General features: G+C 38.7%; 1 protein-coding gene across 2 annotated transcripts in view; it reads left to right on the top strand.

Moving 5' to 3' along the window:
• Positions 1-15,408, top strand: part of LOC113029339 (cadherin-18) — a 94,785-nt gene extending 79,377 nt beyond the window's left edge. Inside the window, exons 11-12 of one of the 2 annotated variants that reach the window (XM_026180171.1) lie at positions 7,606-7,857; positions 14,287-15,408. In XM_026180171.1, the coding sequence (XP_026035956.1) occupies positions 7,606-7,857; positions 14,287-14,792 (758 nt within the window). In that variant the 3' untranslated portion in view covers positions 14,793-15,408. Of the gene's footprint in view, positions 1-7,605; positions 7,858-14,286 lie in introns of those variants that run through there. The other variant, XR_003273388.1, reaches the window with a different exon arrangement.
• The last annotated feature ends 950 nt before the right edge of the window (positions 15,409-16,358 follow it).

The following is a 16,358-nucleotide window of genomic DNA, read 5'->3' as shown; positions in this document are numbered from 1 at the left end:
TTTAGCTAAAAAGGAAAACACAGATTTAGTCTTAAAATTAGATCAGTGCCTTCTGCTTGCAGTGGAGCTGAAGCCAGGACACCTGAAATACTGAGCTGTCATGCAGACGTGTTGATGCAGCTGAAGTGGTGGATGCACTACAATAACTGCAGGTCAAACTCCTACAGCGTATTAGGCACCATTAAAGCTGAAAAGCAAGGGGATGCTTCTGCTCAGCTGCTCTGGGAAAGCACTTTGTGACAAACCTATTCTGTTAAAAGCCCTTTAAATATAATCAACTTGACTGTGCCTACATTACAATGACTGAAAATTGAATGCCTCTTTGATCTTGTTATCTTTCACATTGTGATGGCATTTTCTTCTAAAAAGGCAATTAAACTAAGGCTATCATCTCTGAATAAGCCACATACGTAAATAGATCAATCGATTTCTGAAAGCATCTTCTTCCACTATACAGAAGCCGTTATAATATTTCAGTTAATCAGCCGTTCTGAAAGTAACGCTGTCACGCCACAGCAATATGGGACGTTTAATTAGCTTTTATGTCATTCACACTTCACTTGCAATTGGTGTCACGCTGCTAGATTCCCAAGCACCTAGTATCTGCTGAAACAGCATTGTTTGTGTAGACCTGTCATGTGCTGCTTTGTCAAAACCTATAGCAAACAACTAAACGCTGTCACAAACTCACACTGAAAGATTTGATTAGTTTTCCTTTTATTCATTTGAAGTTCAATTGGTTTTCTAAATGATCAGTCGTAACATTTTCTTGGCTTTGCCCTTGTGTCTGTGAGTTTTTTGTTTTGTTTTTTTCATCTATATTTTCTTAACTCTCCTAACTACTTCCATTCTTTTATTTCGAAGGCTGATCCCTCAGGTTTTTAATTCCTCATGTTCTTCTCTTCCCAACCTCACCAGTGTCTGTTTAAGGTTATCTGTGTCTTATCGCTCTTCTCCCCAGTGTGTAGTTTCTCTGTGTGTCTTTCCTACTGTAGGTCTTTGTCAAGCACTTGTGCACCCTTTGTGTGTTTCCTGAGTTAGTCTTTTTCCCCTGTTGAAAATTTGCTTTTTCCTTGTGGATTTCTTTCCCCCTGCAACCCTGCTGCAGGCTCTTTTGTTGTTTCACAATGTTGAGATTAGAGTTCCTTTTAGTCATACCTCCTGCCAGTCAGTCTAGCTTTTTTGTTTGCAACTGGGTCCATTTTTTAAACTTAACACAAAATCACGGGGGCAAAAACTCATATGCATAAGCTTATGTTATCATGAAAGGCCACAGCAGTCACGTTTTATAATTGAACAAATGTGATGCAGTAACAAAGAGGTGCACAACGGCATCCTGCAAAAGTAAAAAGATGAACCCATAATTAACTAAACATGCAAAACACAACCCTTCATCACACATGATAACCGTAAACTCAAACACAAACTGCTATCTGTTGTCACTGAACATATTGTCATAAATTAAGTTGAGTCCCATTAATCTTTGTTCAATATAATGAGGAGTCATGTGAAACAATGGAAAGAAGTGTTGATTGTGCATGAAATGTCTTATATTTTCTCAAGAAAGATATGTTAGGGCACAGTCACATAAGCCTAGACACAAGTCGATGATCCCCCTGGATGACTGAATGACAAAGAGGGCAGTGCAGCAAATCCTCCTTGCGATTACTTGGAATTCCTCTGCAAAATTCCCATGGTCGCCCATAGTTTGGAAGATGCCAACCTGTCTGAAAACACTTGCCTTTTATTCTCCAAACTACAGTGAAACTTCAAAAAGTGCAATACAAAGTGGATACAGAACAATCACCTCCAAAATAAATGTTTGTAGTTACCTACAACTTTTACTTTGAAAGCAAGCCTTGTCCATTTTCACTGGACTTCACTGTCACTCAGCGAGTAGTCTGCCAGTGTCATCCTTGCGAACCACGGGTTACTTTGGTAACCTGCTACCAATCAAAAAGAGGCTTTTAGTGCACCATTGTATACCTCTTATCAATCAATGTCATTTCCACTCACCAATCAGTCATACAAAGCACATTTTTCCTTTACAACACTTTCCCCTGACTTAGTCTCCAGGCCTGTGTGAATGGGACTTTGAAATCAATTTCACAACAACTGACAGAAACCTTGCACTTAGTTGTCAAACAAGCATTTTCCCCTTACAACCAGTGGCTATCAGAAGGTCACAAAGATGTCTCTAGGAGCGTGTGATTGAAATCTAACCTAACCTATATATTTAGTCTGATTAGTCTCATTGTACAGTTTCTCAACCCAGTAACCTTTAGCAACATCGAAGTTTACCGGAAGCCCACACACACGGACCAGTACCTCCTCTTTGACTCCCATCACCCTTTGGAACACAAACTTGGAGTAATTAGGACCCTACACCACCGGGCAGAACATGTTCCCTCTAAGCCTGAAGGAAAAAAGAAGGAACACACACATGTAAAGGAAGCACTCAAAACGTGCGGCTATCCTAAATGGGCGTTCTTAAAGTCAGCAAAGAGGCACAGAAAAGAAGACCAGACACCAGCGAGGGGGTTTACAACACCAACTCTCTGCCATCTATAATCCAGTTTTGAGATCCCTTCCCAGACGCCTTAACGCCCACTCACATCCTGGCCCATCTGACCTCAGGAATTCGCATGATAAGGTGGGGCCAGGTTTCACAATGAACACACCCGAAACTCTGGCTGATTGGGACCCACACCCAGTTTCACACCTTGGCTCAGGCGATTAGAGGATCATCAGGGGGTCCTTTTGTCCCTCTGTGGGGGGTTACTCCCACTAGGTTTATATCTGGGACTCTCCACCATTTGACCTTAGAACTGAAGAAGCTTCTCGGATGAGAGGTGAAACGTCTTCAAGCAACTTAAAGAAGTCCAGACGCTTTTCTTTGCAAGCTCCTTTGACTACGATGACCTGGATGACTGAGAACCTTCACAGACAGTAGTTTGGTTGTTAAACTGCTTGCCAGCAGACATTAACCTGGTTAGCTTGAGCTACACTACATGAAAATCCTCACAGTTTTAGTATTTTCATATAGTACGCCAGAGCATATAAGCCCTCCCACAATATTAAATATTTGGTAGCATTATAGTTTCACAGTGAATTATAACCTTAATTGAATTGGCAGAAAACTGTGTTTCTGCATTATTCACTCAATTTCAAGTGACCTTATTTTCTCTGATAAAAGCTTATTTGGAAAAAAGAAAAAGCACCTATTTTGTTTAAATAGGTCATAAGACATTGTGCTTATGATGTGCTACCATACCACATTAAAAAAGTTATTTTTTCTGCCTTTCTTTGGAAACTAGCCAGTGTCATTCATCTGTGATAAATGATACAGTCTCAGCATCCAAAGTAAAAGAAGTTTCAGCAGCATTGAGTGATTTATAAGGTGACACAGGGATTGGTGCCTTGTGCCAAAATTGTCCGATTTGATTCCACGCCTTACACTTTGACACACTTCTTTACTGAACCTTATCAGAAAGTGTTTTTAATACTCTTTGATATTGTAAATTAAACTGTTATCTGAGTCTCATATTATTGTCTTATGAATTAACTGTGAGATTGTAGCCACAAATTCAATATACTGACACATCATACTTACCCCTAAATTAATTAATAAAAGTATTGCTGAGTCTGTAACACCTAAATAAACATATTTTCTTATTGTTTGTATGTATAAGCCTGTACAAACATCTGCAATGACTGTAATCATTAACTTTAAGTACCCACGTTTGCTCTGTGACCCAGAATATATTTTTCCCAAAATAGTGGAACTATAGAACAATGTTAAATTTCAAGTGGCAGCTAAGAAGAAAGTTCGTGCTGAATCCCATCAGCGGCACCTACACACACCCACCAAAGTTCACAAGGAATCCAAGTAAGTGCATGTGTAGGCAAGTGTGAAGTCTGCAGAGATGTGGTTGCGTCGCATGTGTCTATTGTTGGTTTATTTTAGCTCTGTTTTATTTTTTCAGGCACACTTCATATGTTCTATAGAGCATCAGAACAAGGATTCCCTATTCACACTATGAACATTACCAATAGGAAAATACAACCCTGAGCACACAATTGAGTTCATAATTGACTCATTATTGAGTAAAGACATTGCCATTAACTATCCTGATCATCTCTGCATGTCTACCAAACTTATTTGATAGGTCTTTATAATAACCATGATTAATAAACTGCAACATTGTAGTGAGTTAAACTGCAGTTTTCATCTGTTTGAATAGAGAGCAGTTTCACTCTATCTTTTATTTTGTTATTAATCATTATTAACCCTTAGATGTCAAACACAACATCTCTCACAGAACAACAGCACAAATGGTGACCTTGGTACAAACTGACACTGGCAATTTCTAAACAATTACAAGTGCATCATAAAATATTGTGTGTGTGTATTGATACCATCAGAATGTCATGGCAGCAGTGTCATAACTAATGATTAATATTAATGCTGTTATTTGTCATTTCATGGTTAAGAGCAAAATAAGGCAATAATAAAGTTTAAATAACTGGCTATTTAAATTTTATCATAACCACATTTTATGAAACTTACTTTTTTCTGCTGTAAAATTTCTGATGCACTGTATAATAAATGCCTTATCTCAAAAAAGGAGAGACTGGAATGAATAAGTGGCACAAAAGTTATGTAAGTGATAACCAACATCATGCTAATGCTTCTGGTAAAGTAAAAAAAATAGGCCATTTTAAAACCCAGTGTAAGGAGGCTTTCACCATGCTGTAGCAGACACCAGAAAAAAAGGAGCATTTTTTCTAGTGATTGCCAAAATATAACTTTCCTAATACTTTCCTAAAAACCAGATCTTCTCTCATTTGCTGTTTGATTACCTGTCATGTACTGCAAGAAATGCCACATGGTATTGGAGACGCCACATGGTTAAACTGAGACTTTACGAAAGAGTACTGTGTTTCCTCTCACGTGGATTCAGTGTGCTTGCAGATGGCCCTTCTCGCTGCAGTATTAATCAACAAGCACAGAGCTCTCCTCCACCCACCTGTGATGACAGGAGGTTTAATGTGAAATTAGCATGACATAATTGATGCGAACTTCCTCGCTGTGGTCTGTACAAGGACCTATGCTGCTGTGGAACTGTGCTTCAAAGTGCACAAGCTCTGTTGGAGAACATCACTTACACAGAGCTTGTTTGTCTCTGTGTGCTTTAGCCTCCTTCTCCATCCTCAATACTCCTTCCTTTGGCTCACACATACATACATTCCTCCTCCATTCATCCCCATGCATCGCCCTCTTCTGCTCTCATCTTCCACCTCCCCATCTTTCTCTCTTGTTATTTGCATCTCTCACACTGCACTCTCTCAAAACCCCCACCCATCTGCTTGCTGATACAGTGATACTGCGAGTCTGACTTAATAAAGCTTGAAGTACGTGTTGTCATTCCAACTGTCGATCATTATAATTATTCATAGATGGAGCAGAGATTGGAGTGGGAGGCGAGGTCTCTGAGCAGCAGAGCGATAGTACAGCATGGCGGAGGTGTTTTCACTGAGTGCAGAGAAAAGGTTGCCCTTGTGCACGATTCAGCATTTTTGAAACCTGAAATACTTCACGAATATGTATCAGCATGCAATGTGTCATCTGCTAGTTTCTGGGTAGCCAGTCATGTGAGGCCCAAGTTATTCATCCAGGTAGCTGATTCACCCATGCTTATAGCTAAAATGAACAGGGATGGCAAAGCTGGTTCTGTTCAAGGATAGTACTTTGATACATCATCATCATTATCTTTATGTTACTATACACCTACATGTCTTACGTCCAGTTATGTGCAATACCTTAAAAGTCCTGCTTATGCTGCTGTCCTAGTGTTCATGTTACATCTGTTAACGTTTCCAGATTTTGCACACCGATGCACGTTTGTCTTCAAATTCATAAATCTACCGCCAAATATTAAGATTTGCACTAGTATGTATCGCACTTAAGTTGTTACTTAAACCTGCAATGCATCTCTTACACTGGAAGAGGGGAAATTCCTTTTCCAAATCGAATATACAATACAACTATCCAGTTTTATGTGTAGCTCATATTTTAAATATGTATTTGTCGTTATGCACACACCTATACCAGCAGCAGCTAAGTTGTCATTAATATCCCAAAGGAATTAAAAATAAAAGATCTCTAAAGCTTGGTGAAGCTGCAGCATATAATTATATATCTGCATAATAATCTGCAACTGATGCCACCTCAAAACCCTCTGTTCCCATTAAAAATCTATTAATGGAATTTACTAATAAGGCACTGTGTCAATTTTGCAGATTAAAGGCATAGACACAAGTATTTATGCAGCTGGCCGTTTTGGGAGTTTCCTTTTTGGAGCTCAAAATCTTGGAAGGAGAGTTTTCCAATTGGTCATGCAAACCTGATTTACTATCCTTTGTTGTAGGCAGTTTACGGCAATTTTATTGTTTTTGGAATGCCAGAGGCATCAAAACAAGTGTTTTATTGGCATGGGTGAATCCCGTCCTGTTGCTCTTCACTTAGTCATCCTGAATGTTTGAAAACCAAGCCTCGCATATGAATCTTTATCAGAGCTTCCAGTATTATCCAGAGAATTACTTTTTAAACCCTCAAGATCACACACAGCTCAAATACAATTTCTTTGAGAAGAATTTGCTCTCTATCAAATTCATATTGAATTTCCTTCAATTACCTTTCATTGATCTGAATTGCTAAACTCTTCCAGTGGAGAAATACACCAAGTAAACCTGAGCTTAGATTATATTGTATATGTATTTTTCTTATTAGATGACTTGCTTTCTCAGTGGTTCTTCTTATATTTTGGCCCACTACTTTGATGGTGTTGACTCATTGAAAGTAAACTTTGTTTAAAGATGATTGTACTCTTGGAAGATGTTGTTTGAATTTTTGTGTCCTGCTAATTTACTTTGCTTTGTAAATCCAGCCCTTAGATTTTATATATCTGTAATTTCATTATTAAAATAAATATTTGCTACTATACTCCCCAGTCTGTCCAATAGATGTGGTGAGTGCACACGATTATAAAATGGTACATTCAGGGTAAAGGTTAGTAAAATATTAATGTAATTTCCAAAGATGATTTTTCAGTGATTTTGTGTGTCTTGTCATTTGCTTCAGTTTTATTGCTCAGCCTTGCTATAGAACCTACTAGAAGTCTACCTCATTTCCTTTTTTCCCCAGCCTTTTTACTTTTGTTTATCTAAGTAACATGTTTCATTGACAGAAATGTTTCTGCAAGGGCCAAGGTGATCTGCTCTTTTGCAGCACATTAAAATAGTAAATGAATACCTTTGAAATGAATTAGCTTTGGCACACAGGAAAGCTGTAGAGTTTGTAAGAAATCGACCAGCTTCAAATACTTCAAAAGAAGAAGAAAAATAGCATTCACAATACCCAGTGAATGCTTTTTTTGATGTATTTAGCTAATGACACTTATACATAAACAGGAAATTATATACTTCACAGGAAGAGACATCTGACTAAAAAGACATCTGACTAAAATGAGGAACCAGAGAATAAGTCTTTTTAACCAAGGACACCATTTTTATTAACTCTTTACTTTTGCTTTTCTTTTACAGACAGTACAGCCAGCATTATTGCAAGACGACGCCGTTTCAACCACCTGACACAGGAGCTCTACGAGCTGCCCATTGTAGTGTGGGACGGTGGGGAGCCTTCGTTGAGCGGAACCAGCACCTTGACCCTGCGGGTGTGCCCATGCCAGCGCCATGGCAGGATCCGGATGTGCCAAGGCGAAGCATTCCTATCATCAGCAGGTCTCAGCACGGGGGCCTTGATTGCCATCCTGCTGTGCATCGTTATCCTGCTGGGTAAGTTGGGACAGCCACTGTGGGGATTTCGGCAGGGGTGCGCTGCCCGGGGGCAAATATATGGAGGCCATGGATGGAGGAGATGGACCATAGAAGTGCAAGGAAGAGTGGGAGGTTTTGAAAAGCTATGACAAGGGCAGAGGATGAAAAGGCATGTGAGGACACAGGTAGAATCTGGAATGAGGGTAGAAAGAGTTAGAAGAAAAGGAAGAGCATGTGAAGGACAGAAGAGAAGGAGAGCACACAAAGAAGAGTTTAGAAGGAAGGTGACTAAAAAGGAGATGGGAAGGACAAAGACAGTAAAAGGTGAGAGGAATGATGATTGTAGGGTCAATACGAGAAGAGAGAGGCGGTGTGTACAACTGACAGGCTATTATGAATGACGCTGCGCCACTTGAAGACGGGAACTTTTTTAGTCTGAGGCAACTCGATTCAGAAAGAAATGTGAATCCAATCAATTTCTTTAAAATTGGGAATTTAGTTTGAGTCTTCTGTCTTACTTACAATCAAATCTCTTTTTTTTTAATCCTTCCATCACTCCCTGCAGGGAAAGTGTTTGACATTGCATGTTGTGACTAGAAGAGCATAGGACAAGCTTGGAAGGATATGGTGACAGCCAACATAGATACCACTCTGCTGATTTCATGTGTGAAGGATGTGTTACGCGCCACGAATATAAAAGACCATCAGAAATACATTGAAAATACACAGGGCTTATTTGGTGTTGCCAGCTTGTCACAGCACCGAGAAAACATGTCTTCAATGAAAATGCATGCCTTGTTACTATGGCAACCCCTCTTTGCAGTGACAGTAAGTGATTATATGTAAACTTGGAAATATGATCTGGCCGCATGAATTTAGAACATTGGACAGCAAGCATCAGAGGTCAGACCAAAAAATAAATAAATCTTTGACATATATTGAAAATTCAAACAGAAGATTGAATGAAAATTGTTAAATTTACTAAAGGTGTGAGGATTGCTGCAAACCAAAGTACATCAGAACATGATTAGGAAAAACTATGTAATAACAAAGGTTCATCAATGCTCCTCTCCCCTCCTCTCTTTACTGATTGTCTGTGGACATTAGTGCATGAAGGTTATGCATATTCATACCAGCTTTCTTCGTCCTCTATGCCAGCCTCTGGCTGAGACGAACAAAAGGCCATCACCACTGTTTGGTGCAAACCCTTGAGTGAGAGACACATGCTGAATCACTAATCATCAGCACAAGAAAGAGCCTGTTTTGAACAGAGAAGCAAAGAGAACAAGGAAGAGACACAAAATATCACACCTGCTTTCTTTTTGTGTTTCACCTGTGTTGTATTTTGCTTTCACACTTTCTAGTCTCAGGTTCTTTGTCTCTCACGTAGCGCCTCTCGACAGAGGGTCACCCGAAGAAATTTGAGATTTTGTCAGTGTGTCCCAGTCAAAAAATAAATAAATACATTCCATTTTTCTTGCCTGTGTCGTTTTTCATAATTCAACATCTTTTCACCATTCCTCAAAATTTGGCACCTCTGCACCATTCTTTTACCAAATATAATGAAGAAGTAGCTTAATGTCGGATTGAAATGATGGTGCGCGTTCTCTAAACATGATATGCTCATTTTTTAAATTCCCCTGGGAGACTTCTTTTGCATGTCATACACTCCTGTCCCTCAGTACTGTCAGGCTAAGCATCTCAGTGTGTTTAGGCTTTGGTACTAGCATGCAACCAACATGTATCTCGACATTTACCGCATAATGACGTTAAACTTACAGGCCTTTAATCATCTTCCATTATATTGCTGTCATTGTGATCAGACCTCAGTGCAAATTAGGAAGAGCTTATGCACACATGGAGTATCCTAAGTCAAAGAAAGCAACACAATGTGCATGCACTGATTATTTTGAAACTCTTTGCAGCCTTTGAGAGTTTGCTTAAGCTAATTAATGTGCAATAATGAATATGCTATAAACCTTGGACCAGAAAATACAAAAATCTTTTTTTAAAAACATGTAAACTATAGCTAGCTGTTTAGTAAAGAGAAGTGCTACCAAATCAGTGTATCGCCTAAACACACAGCGCACGCAGTTTCAGTTCTTGCTCATCTTTGCTTGTCAGTGTGACTTGTCTGTGGCTGATTGTTTTCTGTTTGTCCGATTAATGTCCGTGCTTTATCTCTGTGCCCTCTAATAAGCCATTTAATTAGGCCTGCAGCAAACCAGAAAGGGATGCAAACTAATGATTCAGCTGATAATGACCTTTACGCATGCCTTAAATAGCTTAAAATATTCATAAGCCCATCATTGTTTGGATGTAGTTTCCAATACTAATATTAACTCACTATGGAGGAAATAGTACACTATTACTTTACTAGCTGGGTTAAATGAGGAATTTTAGAATAATCTCTACAGCCTCCTTGATATCTAAACCCTTATGAGTTTGTACTGACACAGATTACCATAAATATCATTTCAAGGGTAAGATTTAAGTTCATTTTAGCATCTTATTTTATGTAATAAGCCTTGAAACTTGCCTTTCGTTTTAGTACAAATAAAATGGCTACTAGTCAAAGTGTCAGTGTTAGTCTGATTGACTCATTCTTTTCCCTCAGGACTCCATCTCTTATTTACAAACCACGTTTTTTTTCTAATAATGATTTTAAAGCCTGTCTTGCATATTTGAAATATAAATAATGAACTCCATGGCTTGCATATTGATCCATAAAAATAATAGAAGTTCTGTAGCAATGTTCCAGTTAACCAAGTTTTGCTCTCTTTGACCTTTGGTTTGATGCTTATGAGTTTCCAGTTACTTATTATATCACACAGGGCAAAAGTTCTAAGCTACTACTCATTTCTTTAGTCTTGCTTCCAAGGAGCCAGACACATGGTCCATTGGTCTTGAGCAATAGGCTTTCTGAAAGTTTCTCTATGGACACTGACTGCTACTATTTCACTCATTTTCAGTCCAGTCCTTGTACCTGATCATTTTAGGAGGGATCACACAAAAAAGGAAAACAAACAAAAGCAAACTATTTGTGCTTTAGTTAAATCTATGAAAAAGTCCACAGATAACACAGTTTAACAGGCGTAACATAGTATCTCACAACAATGTGATTTCCAAAGACCAATTAGCCAAAGGTTCAGAATGTCTTGGCATGTTGTCCAGCATGTCATTAAAACGTTAAGGAAACTGGTTAACTAACTGGAGGATAACAGAAAGGCTGCTGTGCAGAAGTCATGGATTTACCTCCCCAGAGTCTGGACCTCAAAATTAGTGAACCATTCTGGGATCATCTTGACAGAGAACAGAGTAAAAAGAGCTTTGGGATGTCCTTCAGGAAGCCTGGAGAACTATTCCTGAGGACTAGTTAAAGAAATTTCAAGTAAGATTGTCTAAGACGGTTCATGTCCTGCATACAACATGGTATGCAGGGTGCTCAGTTGCAGACAGGAAAGTACTGCAGAGGGTCATCAACACAGCCCAGAAGATCACTGGCTGCTCTCTGCCCAGCCTGGAGGCCATTGCAAACTCTCGGTACCTCAGCAGAGCTGGCAATATCATTAAGGACTACTCTCACCCCAGTAATCAACTGTTTGAACTATTACCGTCAGGCCGACGGTACAGGTCACATAAAACCAGGACAAACAGATTCAGGGATAGCTTCTTTCCCAGAGCTATCACCGTAGTAAATAAGCACAAAACAATTGAACCTGCTTAACTATACCATACTTGCCACTGTCACTATATTATGCTGCTACTCATATTATCATTATATGAATTTTGCTATTCTGTATATATCGTACTTATTATTGTTTGAGTACTTTGGTTGTTTTATTGTACTTTTTATATTTTATACTTATATTTATTATTGCATTTTGCACCAAGGGAGTGGCACTCCAATTTCGTTGTACCTTGTACAATGAAAATAAACGCTATTCTATTCTATTCTATTCTATGTTGAAGAATAAAGGTGTTCATACCAAATATTGACTTTCAAGCTTGTTAGAATTGTACAAATCCTTTTTTTTGCCTTATATGTTGTATTTCCATATTGCTCTACCTAGTTCCCATTTTTCTAGCAAAATATTAGGAAATGAGCAACAGCTAAAGACTTTCGCACACTACTGTAGAAACCTAATTTTATAATACAACACAGTCACATCTCCTATAATCACATAATAAATGTGACTTGTGCAACAGTCTCTACTGTAACTGACACAAATCTGTAGACTCAAATAGTGCTTCCAGTGCCATGAGTGTTATACTGAGCAACACATATACCCTATAGCTGGTATAGGCTAGCCACATGGAATGACCTGAATAGCCCATTATGAAGCTTTAATGGAGAAAGTGTATTCCAATATAGTTTGCACAGTGGACAGGAATATACTTTAAATGCAAGTAGATCATGAACTGTGGAAACTGCTGTCTGGTGTATGAAATGCCAGCAAGTAATAAAGGTGCGTTTTCTCAGAGTCTCAGTAACATTTTTACTGTATCCTAAGGTTGTTTACCTCCAAATCACAGCGAGGCATTAAACTGCAGATAGCGCAAGAGAGACGTGGTGCAAAACAGTTTTAACCGTATCAGCTACAACACGTGCATGACAAAGTTAAATAAATAATCAAAAAATAAATTGTTTCCTTTTTCTGCTCAGTGATTTTCCCAAGTTGCCTCACACAGTCACATGGTGGCTTTGTGTAATTGGTTGCTTTAAACAAGCTGAGTGATAAGCACTGTCCCAGACAAATTGCATTTTTCACCCTCTATAACCCCACTTGGGCAAAGCACCAGGTGGAATAAAGTTTAGGGGGGGTTGTACAGATTAATCACCCTTTTTTAAAAATAAATTTTAAAACACAAGCATGGAAACACACTCAGTGGTGAAACTTTTAATGAATTTGAGTGTAATCACTTTATTCATCAGGTGTATGAGGGTATAGTGAGACAGTTTTGTGTGTGTGTGTGTGTGTGTGTGTGTGTGTGTGTGTGTGTGTGTGTGTGTGTGTGTGTCTCACTGCACCAAAGTTGTTATCTTGCCATTAAAAAAAAAAATCAAATATTAAAGACATGAAAAAATGTCTCTTTATACATTTCACTATTTGAGTCCTCATGCTTAACTTAAGGAGGCTAGTTTAATTCAGATCCATAGATCTGATCTAATAAGAAGCCAAGCAGTGTTACAAAGTTGCAAAAATAAAAGGGTGTTTTGTGTAATGTATAGATTTTTTAATTCAGTTGAAACTCTGCACTTTGGTTTTACTTTTTTTCTTACCTACAAAATTGAACTACTGGAATAAAGTCTCCAGTGGTTGACTAACTCAAGTTTGAAGAGAGGATGTTTTGAGGTACACTGACAACAGAACTGCTTTATAGTCAGTTACAGCATGCCGAATCTACTGCAATATGTATACAAAAAATGTTTTGCTTGAATAGATCAGGTAAATGCATCGGTGCATCCCTGAGGTTATGAAAGCTGAATCCTGTTACTCTTTATCCAACACATCACCTTCCTATCTCTCACCTTGTATGCGTTAGGTGCCTCATCATTACAGGCCGATCTAACACAACAGTGTGTTGCTTTTAGGTGAATATAGAATATAACAGTTAGATGTGCAATGCCAAAATGCACAGTTTTTTCTCCTGGTAGCTTGCAATGCAGCTTCAGTGTGAAGCCCAGTCGGCTCTGCAGTAATACTGATATATCTCACTTGTCTGTGCTAATGTAACTTAATGAACTCCTTTTAGATATTGCACTGCTGTAAAAATTTTCTTCTCTCACTGAAGCCATTTTATTAAATAAATGTTCACGTTAACATATTGCTAAGAGGTCATCATTAACCCAAAGAAGCATAACTCTCATTAGCTGCAGTAACAAGTTTCAAACTCTAGCACCTTATCAAGTATTACTTGACTTCATGACTTCATTAAGAGTTGGAAAATATATTTTACACTGTAAGCTACTTGTCAGTACAGACATTTGGCAACATCAGGCCGTATTTCCTTTAATGTAGATGAGCAGGCACATTCTTTCTATTCACATAAAACTTAGAAGTCATTGCATGAGAAAAGTATTTGAAATGTTGGACATTTTGATTGAATATGAGGTTGAATTGGCTCCAGCAATGACTCTGATGTGCACATCGCCACCGTGTCAATCGTTAGCATTCAAATAATAATCAGGGATTCATTGCTAATGATTTCTAATGCTTCTTACTGGTATCCAGCTTTTTAGCCCCGTGTTATTTTAAGCATCCTGGTGGAAATTATATACTGTATATATGCCAAAAAACCCAGCTTTGGTGCAGTGATTTTTTTTTTTTAAGAAACAAACACATTTAACAGGCCCGATATTAGCACATAGCACATTAGCATCTTTTAACTGTCCTCACTGTTATTAGCACTAACACTGCAAACCATCTTTTTTCTGTGTTGCAGCAATTGTAGTCCTGTTTATTACTCTAAGGCGGAGCAAGAAAGAGCCCCTTATCATCTCTGAAGAAGACATTAGAGAGAATGTGGTCACCTATGATGATGAGGGCGGTGGCGAGGAGGACACGGAGGCTTTCGACATCATCGCTCTTCGTAACCCGGCTGCCGCAGAGGAGCTCAAGTTCCGACGGGACATTCGCCCAGAGGGGAGGAAACATTGCGGCCCGCCCCGCATCCATCGCAGCCCGTCTGTGGAGCTGGATGAGGTGGATGTGCATCAATTCATCAAGCAGAAACTAGTGGAGGCCGACATGGACACTAGCGTGCCGCCGTACGATTCACTTCAGACCTACGCTTACGAGGGTCAGGGCTCACCTACAGGATCCATCAGTCCTTTAGACTCACCCGGCACACATTCGGAGCAGGATTTTAACTATCTGGATAACTGGGGACCCCAGTTCCAGAAACTAGCAGAACTCTACGGAGATCCAGAGTCAGATGTGACGACCTAGTCTGTGATTTCAGTCTTGTTCAAACCAAATCTGTTTGAAATCCGTTTTTCAGATTTTCAGTGAAGGATATCAACAAACAGATATGCTAACTGTTTCAGTGGTTTCCAACTTATACTGTTGAACTAAAAAGGACTGCTCTATTTTTATTTATTTTGTTTTTCATTTTGTCCCTTTGGATCATGGGTCGTTCATCTGGAAGCATTAAATCAGATTTTGAAAAGGAAAAACATAAATATGGGGAAAGGAAAATGATATTTTCCTTGTTGTATATTTTTTAATGCTCAATAAAGTCCTGAAATCCATATAAGTGGATATGTGAAAATTTGTACATTTGTCTTCTTCCTCCAAGCATGGATATAACAGCACAGCATGGAATTATCATGGTGGGAGGCATTACCAAAGCTATTCATGATTCAACACACAGAGGATGGTGCTGAGGCAGCCATATGCGCAACAATGAAACCTCCAGCAAAATGAGCTTACAATGTGTTTTGTTTATTTTATGTGGTTGTTAGGCTGACTTCTCACTTGTTAACTAAGAAAAAGGAAAGTACTTACTTATCCAGTTAACCATCTATACCCCAATAATGTTCGAGAGTCGTGAGAATTCCCAAAGAAAGAAAGAAATGGGAAATCTGGTGAACACTAAACACCTCTCTATTTAAGATTTATAATTTTAGACTTTCATCTCTTTCTCATCCTATTGTTCGTCTGACTGCACTATGTATTCCCTTATCCTCTTCCTCCTTACCTGTAGCCTCATTTCCTGAACTGAAGTCAGAAAACAGGCATCAGCATGCTTAAACATGCTTATGACCCTTCTTGCTCTGGACAGCTGACAACAAGGTGGCTAAATATCAACTGATGATGAACCTTTATGCTAGCTAATGTTAGGCTCAAGTATCCTAAAAATCACACTTTCCTGTAATAAGCAGATTGATTAAATTCCCACTTTGTAAGAGTTTATTTGCTAATTCCCTGAGTCTGACAATGTTAGAAGGTTCACTAACACTGACACAGCATTGAAACCAATAGAAAAGTTAAGGATATTCTCAGCAAATCATCATTCATATTGGTTAAAAGTGAACTGACTCGTCGACCTGTATCGGACTCATTTTACAAAGTTTAACAGCCTCATCCAGAGCAAACATATGTCGACGCTTCACATCTGAGGTGAAACACTGACCAGAACATTTAAAGTATCTCGGGTACAAATGTAAAACACTACAGAATATTTCATTGGCATATCTATTTTTTCTGTGTTGGTGTTATTCAAGTAAATTTAAATATAAGGTCTCAAAAATGATTTCATAGTTGCTTGTAGAAAATTGCTGGCCATCCACAGCAGTTATAGGGAAACAGAGCACATGCGGCCATAAAGGGGTGCAGAGGGCTGAGGTATATATATTTGCAAAGAATAAATGTACAGTGCGTCTGCATGTATTCACAGTGCTTTACTTGTTCCATATTTTGTCATGTTACAGTCTAATTCCAAAATGGATGAAATTCATTTCTCACCTTAAAATTCTACACATACCATAATTACAAAGATTATTAAAAAATAAA

This window comes from Astatotilapia calliptera, chromosome 9 (assembly GCF_900246225.1).
Source record: "Astatotilapia calliptera chromosome 9, fAstCal1.2, whole genome shotgun sequence".
NCBI classification, from domain to species: Eukaryota; Metazoa; Chordata; class Actinopteri; order Cichliformes; family Cichlidae; genus Astatotilapia; species Astatotilapia calliptera.
Note: the sequence above shows the minus strand (reverse complement) of the source record. Positions and strands in the feature narration are given on the sequence as shown.